Here is an 18,713-nt window from a genome sequence, read left to right as displayed (position 1 = left end):
GATGCAGAACAAAAATCTCAAGGAGCTGCGTTTATAAAGTACAAAAGGTTTCTTCCTGCTCTAAAACACACCAACACACACGCACGTATGCACGCATATACACAGACATATACATAGTTCATGAATACATTCATGCATACACACACGTGCATATAGTTGCATGAATACATACATGCTTATATAAACTCACACACACACATACGTTTTTGCAAAAACTTGATACAGTCGCAATATTTCTTGAAATAAAAGTTATTAATTGTATAATAAAAGACTCAAAAAACAAAATGACACGAAATCTCTGAAAAGAAGTTTTTGTATTGTGTCTAAATATTCGCTGTTTGATTTTCAAACACGCGGTTTATCTTCTAATATATGTTTATGAAACACCAAACAACGAAAGCAGCTAGTGTCCAGAAATTTGAACATAGATCTAGATTTTATTGTTCAAGCTAATATGGTGGTGTATAAATGATGCTCTGTTATTTTGTCCGAAGAGAATAGCAAAGAATTTGATACTGTGCCTGCAAGTTAACACTTGCTCTGTATTTCTTCGTATAGTGATTTTTTGGCGCGATATTTCTAAAACAAACTGCCATTTTGAATTATTAGATGAAATAGGTCTTACCTTTTTAAACCATGCACTATTAGTAGAATAACCCGAATCTATATTCTTGTTAATGTGCATTTATTTGTTGCTGAAGCTACCCAGGTCTGAAACACAGCAACTAAAAATCTTTCCTGTGACAACAAAATTACATTTAAGGCTTCAGAACAGGAAACCTATGCGATGGCGTTGTCTGGTAGCGGAGATATTAGATATAAGACACTTGTAACGCTACAGTTAAATAAGCAATGTGTGTGTGTGTGTGTGTGTGTGTGTGTGTGTGTGTGTGTGTGTGTGTGTGTGTGTGTGTGTGTGTGTGCGCGCGTGTGTGTGTATGTATATGCTCTATTTTTACATTTTGAGTCCTTTTTCATCGGGTTTTTCTTTTTCAACCTTTCCTCAACAGTGTGTTGACAACAATGAACCAAAACATAATTATTCGCTGAATAACTTTAATCACTAATTTCTGTTTCAGGGACATGTAATGGTACTGCAACTACCAACGAGTGTGGTTACTGCGTGGGCGGTGAGACTAATAAAACACAAAAATACGGTCTTGATTGCAACAATGTTTGTAATGGTACAGCATATAATGACAGTTGCAACTATTGTGTCAACGGAGTAAAGAAAACTAAAAGCGACTTTGAAGATTGCACAGGAACCTGCCACGCACCAGGTATTTCTATCGATCTATCTATCTAGCTAGCTACTTACCGACCTTCTAACCTACCTACAGATCTATCTATCTAGCTGTTTGTCTAAGTATCGATATTTATCTATCTTTATCTATCAGTCTATGAACGTGCGTATGTGTGTATTCGTCAAGTCGTCTGTGAGCGTTACTGCTAACATATAATCCAGTTCAAGCTGCTGCTTGGTCGGGTCGGCGTCGACTAAACTGGCAACCCCACTAAGCTTGGTTAGTAAGGAGGGTGGTTGGGAACCCTGCAAGATAAAAACTGTCGCAGGACGGATGAACTCATTAAAGTCAACCCCTATCCAATACTGTGTACACAATCTTGGTCTGCTATTTCTCACGGACTACAGTTATTCTTGTAGCAATTATCGATAAACTGGTGAATTTGGTGCAGAAAATACAGCGGCTGTGCAGAGGGTTGACATGTTTTCAACAGTGGTTAGGCACAACAGGTTCAGTCGGCAGAACAGCATGAGAATCAAAACGTAGGCTTGGTGTAATACATCACTGGGGGTGAGTGACCCCTAGTACTTGTTAGGACATCGCTTTAGAAGAAAAACACTGATGTGAAACCTGCGATTCGAAGGCAGTCAATGTTGAGTAGTTCTTCTTTTTGAAGTATCTGTCGTCGTTTTTCAAGGAGTGGAAATGGTTGTGCGCAAAGCCGCTCACTTAAAAAGCATCATGCACAAGCATCGTCTTCCTATATTTGAGAACGAATAAGCAGCGGTCATCGCACACACCCACATGCATATATATATATATATATATATATGTGTGTGTGTGTGTGTGTGTGTGTGTGTGTGTGTGTGTGTGCATGTATGTATGTATGCATGTATATTCATATACATACATATTTAGGTATGTACAAGCAATTGTACGTACGTCCATATGTATGCATGTATCTATCTATCTATCTATCTATCTATCTATCTATCTATCTATCTATCTATGTGTGTGTCTTGTATCTCTAATAATAACAGACGGGCTAGTTCTATTTCACTTCCGTTATCATTATTATTTGTCTATTAGTTAAACATTTAACCAATCGATTGTTAGATTAATCGTTTGGTAAATCAATTAATCAACTTCGACTACCAAGTTACTATATTTCATTACTTCAACAAAATCGCCTTTAAGAAGCGATGACAATTTTAACTTTGTTTAGGAGGATAACAGAAATGGGGGATTTTCTTTTTGTCACATATGCATATCGCTGCGTAATCATTATAATAATTAAATTTCCTAATATATGTGTAGTGAAACTACCTCCCGCCATTAGATACAAACTACTATCGCCATTACATACAATCTTCTCATTTAAATATAAATAAATGCGAGCGTAGTAGAGAACCCATTCCTTGTCCATCACGTGACTGATCATTATTCGAATCGGCAACTTCTTCGAACCGTTCCCGCCAGAACGCGAACTGACCAATCACGGCCCCTAGTAAGGTCACGTGATAGAGTATATTTCTACCATCTGGTGAGCCAATAGTTTGTTATAAATAGCTTTAACTCGGCAGCCAAATTGGTCTCGGTCCAGTTTCTCTTTGAGAACTGTTCCGTGTACCACACGACAGCAGCAGCAGCCAGCGACCACTTCAGCAGCTTCGTCCAGCCACGATGACCTCCGCCGTCGCCACATCAGCAACAAGAGTCTACTACTACTATCCAGCATCATCGTCATGACCAATACGATTCTACGATTACTACCAAGCAGCCTCAATCGCCACCAGCGTCTACACGACATTATATGTACACCAAACTACCGCGGCCCATCTCTCTCTTCGATTCTGTTAGGTGACTTAGCTTCACCACAGTAAACAAACAGACAAGAGAACCACAGCCAGCGACGAACATCTGTATAACAAGAATCACGGCTAGGCATCGATGCCTCGACATCACAACTAGTGATCAGCTCTGCCAAACTCAGCCTCCCTCACTTTCACATACAGAACTTTTCTTATTGTGTACCCAAGATCTGGTATAATTGCTCACGTGTCATTGACTCTCTCTCTGCTGTAATATTTCACATACACACATGTATCACTCACATACACACTTTTCTTTGTATGACGGCCTGTCTTTGATTATGTTCTTATATGTCGCATTCACACTCTCACACAGACATACATCTTTAACACTACAATAAATATATCTGTTATTCATCTAATACGGTTGTGGTCTTTCATTACTGGTCATCTATGTTATCGTCGTATAACATTATGTATATCATCCATTTGATATATCTATTGTATGTTCGACCGTGTGACACGTTTAAATAAAAGGAGTCCTCTGTTCTTCCATTCGTCACCATATCTCCTTTTATGAGTTCGCACGGTCGTCCCTAACATATGTATTTCTATATCTTACATTTTTTCAACCTATTACAGGTCAAACAGCGTACAAAGCCTATCAGAACAACTATACATGTAACATATGTTTGCAATGGAATGAAACTTTACCTGCTGAGCGCAAAGACGCTTGTGGCGTATGCAATGGAAATAATAGTACCTGTACCGACTGTGCTGGGGTAGTTAACGGGTAAGTCAAATAATCTTATTGGGTATTTAAGTGACTATGTGTATATAAGAGAAAATTAGGACAGTACAACATATGTGTATGTGTGCGTATTTGTGTGTATATATTATGAAGTTCATAAGACAATCAATTATTCTTTTGTCATCTTTCTTATTACCACTCTATACTCGGCTAACACTTCGTTCTGAAATACACATATAGTGAATTCTACACCGGCTTATTAGCCTCGCAATGCCTCAGCGATATATATACATATATATATATTCAGTTAGAGGTTATGTTAGCCTCTTGAAGGGATGGTGTCATCTAAGGAAATACTGGTTCAATACCTAATATTTTGTTGGGGAATTGATTTCTTTAAGATAATAGGTTTGTATATAAATTGTGGTTTATATTCATGCAAAGGAAAAAAAAGGAAAAAAATGGAGATTTTGAAGTTAATAAGAGTTTATTATCTGCAACAAATCGATCATTATCCCTTACAGCTGTTTCAATTATACATAGTGAAGTTAATTAAGTATTAAATTCATATTTCTGAGCATAATCTCTTCAGAGACAAAAAAGGTACCACTAGATGTCATGTATGTTTGTTTGTAAGTTCATCGTACCACACTGAATGATATTATTTATGGTTTGTATTTATATGCATTTGGGCGAGGAGTTTGCAGATTGGTTGGAGGTAGGATAGATTAGGTAAACAGAATAATAAATGAATGAATAAATAGAGATTATAGAGTAAATTACAATATAAATAAAGAACAATATAAATAAATAGAAATAATACATTTCTAAATCTCTCAGATTTATGCAGTAGTGATGCGATAAAGTAGTTGTATGCTGTCAACTTAATGTGATAGTCCCATGAAGGGAATAATACTACTGCTATTTAGCCCTAGGTGGATGGAGGTGCGATTTAGCCCTAGCTGGGTGGAGGTGCTTGTCTCCCCCTTGTAAACATAAGGACACAGGAAATGTGTCAAGGCCAACAGGAAGCAGTGCAGCTTCCTAGGGCTAAATAGCAGTAGCATTATTCCCTTCATGGGACTGTCACATTAACTTGACATTATACAACTACTTTATCGTATCACTACTGCATAAATCTCTCTGAGAGATTTAGAAATGTATTATTTCTATTTTTGAAATCAGTGAATGTGTTTCACTAGAATTATTATATGTTTACGAGAGCTTGGCAAGCATCTCCAACTAACAGGCTATTGCTACTCTAGACTGATGACGAGCAAAGACTCAGAAACATGTCTCTGGATGCAGGCTTAGCTAAGTGGAGATGCTTGTCTCTCCCTTGTAAACATAAGGACACAGGAAATGTGTCAAGGTGCAGCTTCCTAGGGCTAAATAGCAGTAGTATTATTCCCTTCATGGGACTATCACATTAAGTTGACAGCAAACAACTACTTTAATATAAATAAAGTACAATACAAATAAAATAAGGAAGTAAAGCACCTTTGTAAGTTGTGTATAAAGTTGAGAAAATTTGTATATATATATATATAACATAATTACACACATATAGACCTACACGCGTTCATACATTCATCTGTACGTCCATCTATGTATATGTATACACTCACACATTCACATTTATTTACATACATTTACGCATAGGCACAAATCATCACGTACACAGATGTCATCATACATACGTATATGCATACCTATGTATATATGTACGTATGCACAGATACATTAATCCGTATGCATGCTGACATATACATATACATATATACACGCACACATACATAAATGCACACGTATATACATACATACATACATATATATATATATATATATATATATATATATATATATATATATATATATGTGTGTGTGTGTGTGTGTGTGTGTGTGCGCATAAATACATTTACATTTTTATTATTCATCACCCCTAAGAAGAAATTAATATGGATCCATATTGATCAGTTAAATTCGATTGGCTGGTGCAATTTTGAATAATAAATAATGCCCTATAGCGTTTCTTGGGAAGTGCAATTAGCATAACGGTTTCTAAAAGCTGTCACGTCCGAACACATATACATATACGCACATAATCAAGATATCCTTGGCCTGCAGAGTAGCCTGCGGTATACACATCCCTTGGATGTTTACCGCTTCGGAGGTTCCGCTAGCTGTGAAACATATGTAGCCTGGATATTATCTACTCCATTCTTTAACTCTTGTGCATGTGTGTGTGTGTGTGTAAATAGAGAGAAATGCTACTTGTGCAAAGCAGCATGCTAGAAAACAAACCAGACCCAAAAGATTGAATTGAATGGAAGATACAGTAATCCCACGCCATATCACAGTTTATTATTTAAGCTTACGTCGATTCCTCCGTGGTGTTGTTTTGCATTTATAATAGAATAAATATATACAAATTATAAAATTAATTTTAAAAATATACAGTACAGTACTGTTTCTACTTCGTAGATTTTCACCTAACGCAGGATATTTGGAACACCTACGATAGTCGAGGGATTACCGTATCTAAATGTGATAGGTGTATGTTGTTGTAGCTGCGTATTATTGTTAGTTTTCATCGCTTATCAACCACATAATTTTTCATGATTCTATGTGTTCATTAATTAGGGCAATTGATTTTGATTTCTGAATGACTCGCTGAAACAAAAGAAACACTACCTTCGTGAAAAGGACACGAGCCTATCAGAGAATGTCCCAGCATGCATTTCTAGTTTTTATCAAGCTTGAATGAAGCACATCGATGTATTTGTTCCACAGATTCCAAAACCTCCGTTAATGTTTTTTTATGTTTACATCGTTTTATCCTATGTAACTGCTAAATGTTAAATATATTTTTCATTAAAAGAACGTCGCTTGAAGACCAGTGTGGAATGTGTAACGGAAACGGCTCAAGCTGTTTTCGTATTATCGAAGTGAAACCGAAGATAATTCCGGAATATGTGGGAAAGGTGAGTGAAAACGCACCGGGTGAAAGCATATAACACACACACACATAAACACATATACATATGTATGTATATGTATATACATATTCAATAACACTTCTACTATTCCTCATGTTGGGGTGAGAGTAATAGTAGGCATAAAGGCGATGAGGGTGATCGTAGATTAACAGTTGAGATGGTAATGGAGTGATAGTAATAGTATGAGCTGTAGTTGTGATAGAGGCGGAGGTGACGATGATGATGGTGGTGGTGGTGGTGGTGGTGGTGGTGTTGGTGATGGTGGTGGTGGTGGTGGTGGTGGTAGCTGCGGCGGTCAAGCATGACGATGATAGTGAGGGATGTGAAAGACAGTGGTGATGGTGATGGAGAAGGCGGCGAAGTTAAAGATGTTGATGGTAGTGGCGTCAAAATTCTGAATGATGTGTATGGCAGTTGTGATGGTGATGGTGGTGGTGGTGGTGGTGGTGGTGGTGTTGGTGATGGTGGTGGTGGTGGTGGTGGTGGTAGCTGCGGCGGTCAAGCATGACGATGATAGTGAGGGATGTGAAAGACAGTGGTGATGGTGATGGAGAAGGCGGCGAAGTTAAAGATGTTGATGGTAGTGGCGTCAAAATTCTGAATGATGTGTATGGCAGTTGTGATGGTGATGGTGGTGGTACTGGTGATGGTGATAGGTGAAAACAATCAACTGAAGAGAGAGAGAGAGAGAGAGAGAGAGAGAGAGAGAGAGAGAGAGAGAGAGAGAGAGAGAGAGGTTAAACAGAAAACAAAATTATACTGACTCCCGAATGGGAAGACAAAAAAATGATGATTATCATGGAGCTTTGCAATAAGCTCCAAGTCGACATATTATATCATTGTTTTGAAGAAAATTATTCATTGCTTGAAAAATATTGGTCAAGTTTATAAAATTTAATATGTACTCAATGCATGAAGTGTCATTGTTGGGCCCAAGCCCCAATAAAGATCCCTCGCCAGGAGCTACCTTCAAAGCCGTCCGATATATGTATATATATATATATAGGGAAGAATTCACAAAAAAAAAAAAAGACGAAGACAGGTGGTGTAGACAACAAACATGTATTAGTTTAACGCTCGGGAAGTGAAAAAGTCTTTAACGTTTCGAGCCTATGCTCTTCCACAGAAATGAACAAAGAGAGAAAATAAAGAATATGTAGTGGCTAAAAAGCAGAAAGTACAAAAAAGTTTAGAAAGTATAAGAAATATTTTAAAAAGTTACGAAAAGTTCAAAAGGTTCAAAAGCTTCGAACGTCGTGGTGCATTGGAGCGATTTTTCATCAACAGAGGAGTCCAGTGTAATCCATGGGTAGGAGAGGTGCAGCTGAAGTGTAGGAGAGTGGAAAGTCCAGGTAGAGAATCCGTAAAAGTTCGTTGGGTGATGAGAGGAGACAGGATCAACTGGTGCGACCACGTGAGCGTGTAATATATGGGGAGAATTCACAAAAAAACACAAAAGATGAAGACAAGCGGTGTAGACAACAAACAGATGTATTAGTGTAACGCTCGGGAAGTGAAAATGTCTTTAACGTTTCGAGCCTTCCACAGAAAGATATATATATATATATATATATATATATATATATATATATATATATATATATATATATATATATATATATATATAGTTGGAATTTACATTAAAAAAACAAAAGACGAAGATGGGTGTGTAAACAACAAGCAGATCTATTAGTTTAACGCTCGGGAAGTGAGAAATCTTTTATGTTTCGAGCCTATGCTCTTCAATAGAAAGAAACACAGAAATAAACAGAAAGAGAAAATTAAAAAAGGATTTAGTAGCTAGCGATAGCCTTCTACTTGTTTCAATCATTTGACTACGGCCATGCCGGAGCACCACCTGTAGTCGAACAAATCAACCCCAGGACTTATTCTTTGTAGTCAAGAGTTGGAGAAAGACATTATTAACAGCTTTTTAAGGCGAGAGCAATGGTAAGACAATTAGCGTTTCAGAAAGCTTACTTTTGTTTAGGATGGAACATACCGTAGAATGCTTCCGAAAATAAGAAAAGACTGGTGTAAAGAGGAATAGTTTGAAAATTGAACGTGTTTAACGAGAATAAGGACAAACCCTAGAGTAACATTCACAGATAATGGTAGGATCATCGTAAAGGCAGTAGCTTCGTTGATTTGAAAGTTTTGTCACATAGCTTGCAAGTTTGGCCTACACTTTGGCCTCATATGTCATCAACAAGACAGAAAAAGAGAGGTATTAGGGCATAGAGTCAGAAAAGGAACGAAAGAAAATAAAAATAAAATCGAAGGCGCCCACAAAAACGTCTCTAGTCACTGGTTAAAATTTACTTTTTATATAAATCGTTAAATAAAAGGTAACGGTTCAAAACAAGATCAGAGATGATTATTAATCAATAATGATAATAATTACAAATTAATAATGAGAATAAATGTGAATATAAGAATGTACATACTGTCGTTGAAGGGGTTGAATGATCTTCGCTAACTTGGAGTGGTTGATGAGGCTGAGTGAACTTGTGTTGAGTGTTAGCTTCTTTCCTTTGTTCACCTACCTCCATCTATCCACACACACAGACAATGTTATAATAAAAACCATAATTCTTGTTAATTGTATATATATATATATATATATATATATATATATATATAATATATATATATATATATATATGCGAGTAAAAATAAATACAAAAAAGGGGGGGGTTGTATGATTGTGTATAGAGGAATATATTATTTTGTTTAAAAGAGTTCCAACACTGTCTGTTTTTTATGTTTTATTTATATTCCTGCATAACCAATGTGGGATATAGAATATGGAATATACAATATATAATATAATATACAATATATAATATTAAATAAAATAAAAATGGATGGTACTATGAAATAAAGTATTGAATGTCTTATTGAATATATGGAAAATGTCTTATTGAATATATGGAAAATGTCTTATTGAATAGATGAAATATTGAGTGTTCAATATAAAGGATTAAGTATATAAATATATAAAGGCGAATATTTTCTATACCTTGTGGTATTTCATTATTTTCTATACTTCGTGGTATTTCATCATGGCCGGTATGACAGACTTTAACAGACTGTATGCAATAAGTTGGCTGGTTTTCTGTCTTTTATACCAATTCCTTTGGACAGCAGCAGTAGGTGTTTGGCTATTTTTAGAATTGATGTCAAATCTATTTTTAGAAATGATGATATTTCAGAGATTGTTTTGTGTTTGGGTTGTAGGGATAAGATTTTTAAACCCCAGTAGGTGTTTGGCTGTTCTTAGAAATGATGCCAAATCTATTTTTAGAAATGATGATATTTGAGAGATTTTTTGTGTTTTAGTTATAGGGGTAAGATTTTTAAACCCCAAGTAAGATAAATTTAATCATTGCTTGTTAAGAGTGGGTTTGAATTTCTTGATAAAGTCTTTTTCTTTGCATTTTCTCTCAATTTCATTCCGGTTGTAAAGTTTATGGAATGGAAATATAATAAAAGTTTGATGACCACATGTTGCCAGATGGTAACTCAGTGGTATTTGGCGGACTTCTGAGTTTTTAATCTGATGTCGATGTACCCGTGAGCGTTCCGATAGTGCAATACCTGTCTGGCCAACGTACAGTTCTTCACAATTAGGGCATAAAGACAGACGAAATACCGCTAAGCATTTCGCCCGGCGCGCTAACGATTCTGCCAGCTCGCCGCCCTATCTATCGCTCTCTCTCTCTCTCTCTCTCTCTCTCTCCCTCTTTCTGTATATATATATATATATATATATATATATATATATATTGCACACACATGTATGTATGTATGCATGTGCGGATGTATATAAAAGGTTTATTAAGACAACATCTCCAATGTTGGTTATTAACATACGTTTATGATTGTTTTTGTTTTCAAGACACTGTATATTAATGTGGCCGGACCTAAAGACGACAAAATGGTTCTAGACATAAAGGGAATTATTCCGCATACCCTTGTAAATTCAAGCCATATCAGTGCGGTTGTAAACCTAACCAAAGGTAAGAATTTGTCACTTTTTATTCTTCTATCGTAGCAGAAACTTTAAATGTCTTCCGCTTTCTGCTTACGAAACTTTTACATTTTGTGTTCAGTCATACTAATGTCGACCTTTGACTTTCATCCCTCTGAGATAGAAAAATTTAAGAAAACGATGAAGTCATAGGACTTATGTTCACCCCCAGCAGAACAGAACGGGAACGTCAGTTGGATTCCAATTGCAACAACATGCAACAACAGTAACACCAATATCAGCATGTACGGCAAAAACACGTAAATGAATTTCTCAGTTGCATTGTTCTCTGAAAGTGGATTGAGGAGTTAATGAAATTAGCATGAGGACAATATTTGCTACAGACGAAAGCGTTGATGTGTCTGTTGTCCAAACAAGAACGAAAGTAAAACTTTTGGTGTGAACCATATCAGTTGTACATTGAAAGGATGTTTTACCCCGGACATGTTTGGTATTGGGTAGCAGACATTTTTGGTATTCAACGTTTATTAATTCCTCTTCATTTCTCTCCTTCACATCTAATTCCTCATATTTCTCTTCAGCCTCTTCCTTCTCTGTATTCCTAAAATTTTTATACCCCTTATAAATTAAAATTCAAGTATGATAGGAAAAGTTAAGAAGCTTTCCACATACACACGAGTATTTTGAAAATTTTTCTCACAAGTTCATCTTTCTCTTCAATAAATCTGAATGGTATTACAACTAAGGCAGAAAAAAAAACTTAACATAAAAATGTCTTCTAAATTGTCTGTGAAATATTTCATTGACATAAATAACAAAGGACATTATATTTTTGCTAGGAACTTATGATATCTATTTGAATAACTCACAAGGCTTAAAAGATAGTTTTTCCAGCCTGAAAGTTTACAGAAAATCAGGTAAGTCAAATTTAAGTTAAATTTCAAAAAAAAAAAAAACATAGTATTGTCTTAATTGACGCACGTTTCGTTCTGGACCATTTTGCAACTACTGTAGAGGTGATTCGAAATGTAACCGCTGGATACTCGATCAGACAGCACGTGTTAACCACCATAGTTTCACATGTTCCATCTATAAATCGATCAATCAATGCGAGGTTGTAGTTTTCTCGAATGTTCTGGAATTTGACTTTTTGTCCCCTATAAAAATCGTTTTTTGCGCTCAATTGATCGCAGAGTGCTGAAGGTGGCTTACTAACCTGTGCCCCCATTCTTGCCAAGGAGACAGTTCTGGATATTTGCGCAGATAGCTCCAGGTTCTCAGAAAGATTCACAGCAAACATTCACATAATGCTTCATAAGTAACTTCCACGGACGCGGCACGGTTTTTCCGTCTTCCAGTTGGCAATTATTTATATTCTTCATTGCAAATAGCACAACACCATATATATTTGTGTCTGGCTATAAACATTTCACTTAAATGTTCATGGATTTGCTTGTTATTATTCGCGCAGCCAAAGAAATATATTTTCATTGACCACTTCAACTCAAGCAACCAAGCCATCCAGGGTCACTACAGTTTTACGGGAATAGCATCATGTCGTGAAATTATTCTACTGGTTGTCAGATAAATTCGTTCGTTTTTTTCTTTTTCCCTCTCTCTTCCTTTCTTTTAATATTTTCCAATCTTATTTATATTAACTCAAAAAATATTTTTATCGTATTTTTTTGAGATTTTTTGTAGCTCTATTCTTCCGCTACACTTTTTGTTTATAGTTTTTGAAATTTGGATAACTTTTACCTCCTTCTAGACGTATGAGAATGGAGTGTCAAGTTGAAGGTGGGGAAACGAACAGATTTATCTGACAACTTAATACGTGTACATGCCAGTAGCCTAGCGAGGTTGGGAGCGAGGAGGAAGTCCACCCAGGGCAAGGTTTCTATGTGGGAACACTTTTGAATCTGCTGTGTAAGCCTGCCTCAATACAATCTGTTATCACAGAAAGTTTTAGCTGCCGTGAATAAAAAAACATTGATACGATTAGTCATTGAAAAAGAAAAGAAAAATTGGAAGGATCAATCCTTTTATGTTCAATGCCATAAAATCAATTTTCCAAGTAGAACTAGAATATATTCGGTCATTCTGAAGGTCAGTGTCTGCTATCGGAGACAGAAATACTAATGTTTTGCAATATATAATAATTGAGGTGATTGTTGAAGCAACTATATTTTGTAGTAACACAGGAAACCAGCGATGAAATTTCTATCTTAATTACGAAGTTGGTGGTTACCGCTGCAGTCAAGCAAAGTCTTGAAAAAATATCGTTTTACGTTAGTTGCAGTATAACATGTTTAGTATAACATGTATATATATATATATATATATATATATATATATATATATATATATATATATATATATATATATATATATATATTACGCAAAAATTAATCAACCATGCACAGCAAAATGCTTTGTTCCCTTAGTAACCAGGCACTAACTAAAATTTGCAACTTCCTTCTTTTTTCCGAAACAAACGAAACATACTTATTGTCTCTGTAACAGGTTATAGAAAGCCTACGTAGTTTATACGAGAGACTGAATGATAATAATAGCTTATAAATGTTGTTGAAGGTTTTTTTCCCTTATTTACTTTGCTTAGTCATCAGACCATGTCCGTTTCTACGCTTACCTGAACATGCCACTCGCGCAACTTATTGTTTTGCTCCAAATCAACTCTGATCGACCGGATCTATGATCAGAAGTGTTTAAGTCATAACTATCTCACCTTTTTCTTTTGAAGTCATAGTGTATGTCTAGAAATAAATTGTCCAGTGAGGTTTTCCATCTGTCTAAGATCGTGAAGTGTGATGTGAAGGACATTTGGCTGCTATTTCTAGCTAGCTGAAAAATAAACTAATTAAGCTAGCAAATGAACATTACCATACGAGCAAAATTAATCTCACCACCATCTTTGCAGATCCTTTTCTAATTAGCATGCAGGGATTTTACTGTTGTCCGTAAATTCGGAGATCGGACAATGGCGATGAATGCGACGGAAAAATAGCGAGCTTTCCGACTTTAGTTGTTTGTTTTTATATCATATTGCAATTTCTAAACAATATCGTCGTTAGAGATATTCAACAGGTCAATTATCAGTGGATCACTGCATTAAAACAGTAAGAGTAATGAGGGAGAGTCCTATTGAATGAGAGCAATTAGCTTGAGGGATTTCATTCACATAGCACTGAGCTTTCTGTTTTGCTCGCATACAAGCAACCCCAAAATGACTGAGATCAAAACAGAATATGTTAAAATGAAAACAATATGTTTTCAGAGAAATCCTTTCCCTTCTTAACAAAATATGCTAAAGAAATAGGGTTATTCACAGCCTCAACGACGGCCTACATGCGGTCACAGAGACGACTGCCATGCCAAGATTAGAAGATTCTTGTTCGTGTTGTCCTCGCATGATGACACTCTTCCTCGAATGTGATCACCAGTTTTCTCTCTCTTTCAACGACACTGCAGACGTAATAGTCCAGGGATTATATTAAGAGAACCAAGAGGTCGCATTCTATGAGTCACTTGATCGTGAAAGTTCTCGATTAGTTACTCCTGGGTGGTGAAGGCCATCTGAGTGAGTAAAATCTTACTGAAAAATATATGGCTTTCTCTGGGTCAGTCCTCGACCTAAGGGTATCCACAGCATCCAGTTCCTTACTGTTCGTGGTGGTATTGACCTTGAAATCCTGCAGGAATCATATGGTTGTCGATGCTCACGTGCCCAGGACGATGAAAGAAGTCAAAAGAATTTAGTGTGCATCACCGTGGGTGGTGCTTATGAATTTCTGTATAGCGTGTCGGACAAAATGCTTAGGGGTATTTCTTCCGGTTATTTACGTTTTGAGCTCAGAATCCCCCGCGGTCGACTTTGCTTTTCATCCTTTCGAGATCCGTGAAATAAGTACCAGTTGAGCACTGGGATCGATATAATCAACTTAATCCCTCTCCCTTAAAATTGCTGGCCTTGTGTCAAAATTTGAAACCTTTATTATATGATGCAAAGCAAAATTGAACAAATTTAGAATTCAAAACATAGCGGGGACAAAATTACATTCTGTCAAACACTTCATGCCAGTACTGTTTCCTTCAACAAGCGTCCTTCAAATTCTAAATGACGGTTTCAAATATTGGTGGAAGACTAATATTTTTAGGAAAAGGGGCAAATTTATTTTATCGACACCAAAACTCAACTGGTATTTATTTTATCGATCCTTCAACGTTGGCAGGCAAAGTATATCTTTGCGAAATTTGAACTCAGAACGTAAGAACCTGCAGAACTACTATTAAACACTGCTTTCGACCCTCCAACAGTTCTGCCAGCCCGCAGCCTTCTTTAAACTCTGGTACGAACGAATTTTTCATTTTCCCTATTTTTTAAATGTCTTCATCTGAAGGAGATGATGGAGCCCATATCTTTTTACAGACTCTCCGTTACAGGTGAAACTGACTTAGTTTTATTTTTTACTTTTACTCCTCGCTTACGTTTAGTTGAACAAAGTAAGCATATGAATAAGCTATTAACTTTCCTTAAAATTCAATCTATTACTTTATTTCTTTGCAGACATCGTAGCTTCGGTCAGTCCTTTGAATCTTACTCTCGACACAAAACAGCCAAGCGATCTTTCATTAGATGTCAGTGTCAATGTAACAGACCAAGTGCAGTGCCTCTTTTATGGTTTGTATCAAGTATTTCTGCACCGTTATTGTGTGTGTGTGTGTGTGTGTGTGTGTGTGTGTGTGTTAATTTTGGCAAGAAAAGGATTAACAGTGACTCCGAAGCTTCGCTTTACCATTCGTCATCAGATTGGTGTTGCTATCAGCTTTTTCCTTGCAGAATTTAATGTACAATCAACTAAAAAGTATCTCATGATACTCCAGTTCAATGTTTTATTGTGTTTATATAAAACTTCATTTAAATACAAGCATTAATATGTGTGTATTTGTGTGTGTTTGTGAGTGTATGCGTGTGTCGTTATATAAACCAATATTTAGCATGTTCGTGAACGTTAGTCATGGAAAGGCAATACGCTGTACAAGTCGTCTGGAGAGAAGATGTTCCCCTTATAAGTAACTTCTGATCCATGAATGACGTCACCGATTGAATGACGCAAGCTTTTTCTGCGTCCTTACGATGATGAATTTCGACGGCTGACAGGATAATGATCGCCCTGTTATGGTGACAATACGTTTAGGCACTAGAGGCAAACACACAAACAGCTACGTATACCGAGCCTTCGCTCATAAACACTTAGAGCTGGTCGCTCTTGTCGCTGATTTATTATGTCAGCATATGTACAATTTGCTGATGTGCGAATTGTAAGATGCGTATTGAAACTTTAAAAGTGCTCAAGATTATTGAAAATTTCAACACCAACGGAGGTGTAGACAGATTATATTTCCAGCTATCAATCGTGAACCGGATTTTACAACACTGAAATAACATTTCCTTGTAGAGAAAAAAATAGAGATCCTCAGTAACTTCGCTTAAGCTTACGAGCATGAAAACAAAAACATCATTAGGATAGCAGGCACAAATCTCTTTCTCCAAAGAATAATAGGAAATTGTATTTAGCTAAAAACAGAATCGAAATTAAGACCAATACACTGAGAAAGTGATGATGAACACTAGAAAAGAAAGACACGGACAATCTGAAGGAGACGATGGGACAATGCTATTTAGACGATGATGAATTTCGACGGCTGACAGGCTAATGATCGCCCTGTTATGGTGACAATACGTTTAGGCACTAGAGGCAAACACACAAACAGATGCGCAGAAATATACACATACAGAGTGAGAGAGAGAGAAAGGATGAAAAGGAAAGGTAAAAAGAGGCGTTACACATGCATACAAACATAACTAGATGCCGACACGTATGAACAGAGAATGAGAGAGAGAGAGAGAGAGAGAGAGAGAGAGAGAGAGAGAGAGAGAGAGAGAGAGAGAGAGAGAGAGAGAGAAAGAAAGATTAAAACAGGAGGAGCAATAAAACTTCTGATGTTAAATAAGTCATCGTCGAATCAACGTCGTTAAAATAAGCAGCGCCGGATGGACTGAGCAAAAACATCTCAAACCCACAGATCATTGAAGAGATACGCTAGACAATTGTCAGAGACCATCTGCTTCATGGAAAAGAAGCATGGATAGCAACAAATTTATAACAACTGTAGTGAAACTACCTATCGCCATTAATTACAAACAAACCATCTTCTCACTATTATATATAAACAAGCGCGGGCGTAGTGGAAAACATTTTTCCCTGTCATCACGTGACTGATTATTATTTGAAGCGGCAACTGCTTCATACCGTTCCCGCCAGAACGCAAACTGACCAATCACAGCCCTTAATAAGGTCACGTGATAGTGTTTTTCTAATACCTCTCCTGGAGCCCCTAATTTGTTATAAATAGCCTAGATTATACCCGGCAAATTGGTCTCGGTTCAGTTTCTCTTAGAGACTGTTCCGTGTACCACACAGATCAGCAGCAGCAGTTCCAGCGACTACATCAACAGCATCTCCAGCTACGACTACCACCGACGTCGCCATCAACAACACGACTATACGACTACTAACCAGCATCATCGTCGCCAGCGTCAACACCACTTCAACTACGAGCTACAAGATTCGCCACCGACGTCGCCAATATAGTCAACACGACTTTCTATGTACACCAATAACCAAACTACCGCGGCACATCTCTCTCTCTCTCTCTCTTCGATTCTGTTTGTGTGATTCTTCTTCACCACGATAAATAATAGACAAGAGCCCAGCCAGCGACGAACATCTGTATAACAAGAACCCGGCCCGGCATGGAAGCCACAACATCACAACTAGTGATCGCTATGCCACATACACGCCTCAACTTCTTTCATACAGACTCTTCCTATTGTGTACTCAACAAACCGGCAAATGCTCACACGTGTTACTGACTCTTTTTTATCTGCTGTATATAACGCATACACATACATGTATCACTCACACACTCTTTTCTTTGTACGACGGCCTGTCTTTTATTATGTTTTCATTATGTCGCATTCACACTCACACACAGACATACATTTTAATGTCACAATAAATATTTCTGTTATTCATCTCATACGGTTGTCTTCTATCGTCTTCATTACTGGCAATTTACGAAATCACTATGTTATCGTAGTATAACATATATGTATATCATCTTTGATAAAATTTTGTGTTCGACCGTGTGACGCGTTTAAATAAAAGGAGTCCTGTTTTTCCATTCGTCACCATTTCTCCTTTTGGGTTCGCACAGTCATTCTTTACACAACTTTATAATAAATTTATAACAAATTTATAACAACTCACGAAGATTATCACAACTGAAATCCAGGAACATCTACCAGTCCATAGGGGGCGCTTTGAATTGACTTTCACGTGTTTACAGTTTTTGTTTAAAGCAAGAAATTACCTCCATAGCAAACTGCAATGAAATAAATTTTAACTGGTTTAATGTTTGTTTGTTTTGCACCACTACTTCGCTCTCCACCTAATTATCTGTATTATATTTTTTCTGTTATTTTTCAGATTCAAACAATGTCGCCGTTATCCATGTTGCCAACAAAACGAATAACAAATGCCCGCTCCCTAAACTTACATCGAGTCAAAAATTTCAAGTTAGTTTATCTTTCAACGGTATTGATGTCTTTAGCGGTCCGTACGAAGTCACAGTTATTGCCAAAAAACCGTCAGTTCTGTCTTCAAATTTTGGTTCTACTGGTAAGAATATTCCTAAATTTATGACATGCTCATTTAATTACCTTTATGTCAAAAACAATATTTTTATTTGTTTATTTCCACTGGTTTTTAAATGTTGCAGTAACACAGGGCCACCAAACCCATCGTACAGAGTCTGTATCCAGTCCTCAGT

At 36.8% G+C, this 18,713-nt stretch overlaps 1 protein-coding gene and 1 long non-coding RNA gene across 2 annotated transcripts in view; one reads left to right on the top strand and one right to left on the bottom strand.

The window, feature by feature from the left end:
- LOC106872793 (uncharacterized) overlaps window positions 1–18,713 on the top strand; it is a 124,023-nt gene that overhangs the window by 32,937 nt on the left and 72,373 nt on the right. The window contains exons 3-9 of the mRNA XM_089355658.1: window positions 1,080–1,280; window positions 3,698–3,848; window positions 6,688–6,790; window positions 10,707–10,827; window positions 11,639–11,716; window positions 15,385–15,498; window positions 18,371–18,562. Coding sequence (XP_089211784.1) covers window positions 1,080–1,280; window positions 3,698–3,848; window positions 6,688–6,790; window positions 10,707–10,827; window positions 11,639–11,716; window positions 15,385–15,498; window positions 18,371–18,562 — 960 coding nt within the window. The remainder of the gene's footprint in view (window positions 1–1,079; window positions 1,281–3,697; window positions 3,849–6,687; window positions 6,791–10,706; window positions 10,828–11,638; window positions 11,717–15,384; window positions 15,499–18,370; window positions 18,563–18,713) is intronic.
- On the bottom strand, window positions 8,119–9,888 carry LOC149134811 (uncharacterized). The gene is made up of 3 exons (XR_016242695.1): window positions 9,828–9,888; window positions 9,253–9,357; window positions 8,119–8,206 (listed from the first exon to the last, which is right to left on the bottom strand). It is a non-coding gene; the product is annotated as an uncharacterized LOC149134811 (long non-coding RNA).

This window comes from Octopus bimaculoides, chromosome 7 (genome assembly GCF_046866305.1).
Source record: "Octopus bimaculoides isolate indiv1 chromosome 7, ASM4686630v1, whole genome shotgun sequence".
Classification (NCBI taxonomy): Eukaryota; Metazoa; Mollusca; class Cephalopoda; order Octopoda; family Octopodidae; genus Octopus; species Octopus bimaculoides.
This window is presented reverse-complemented; position numbering and strand designations above follow the sequence as displayed.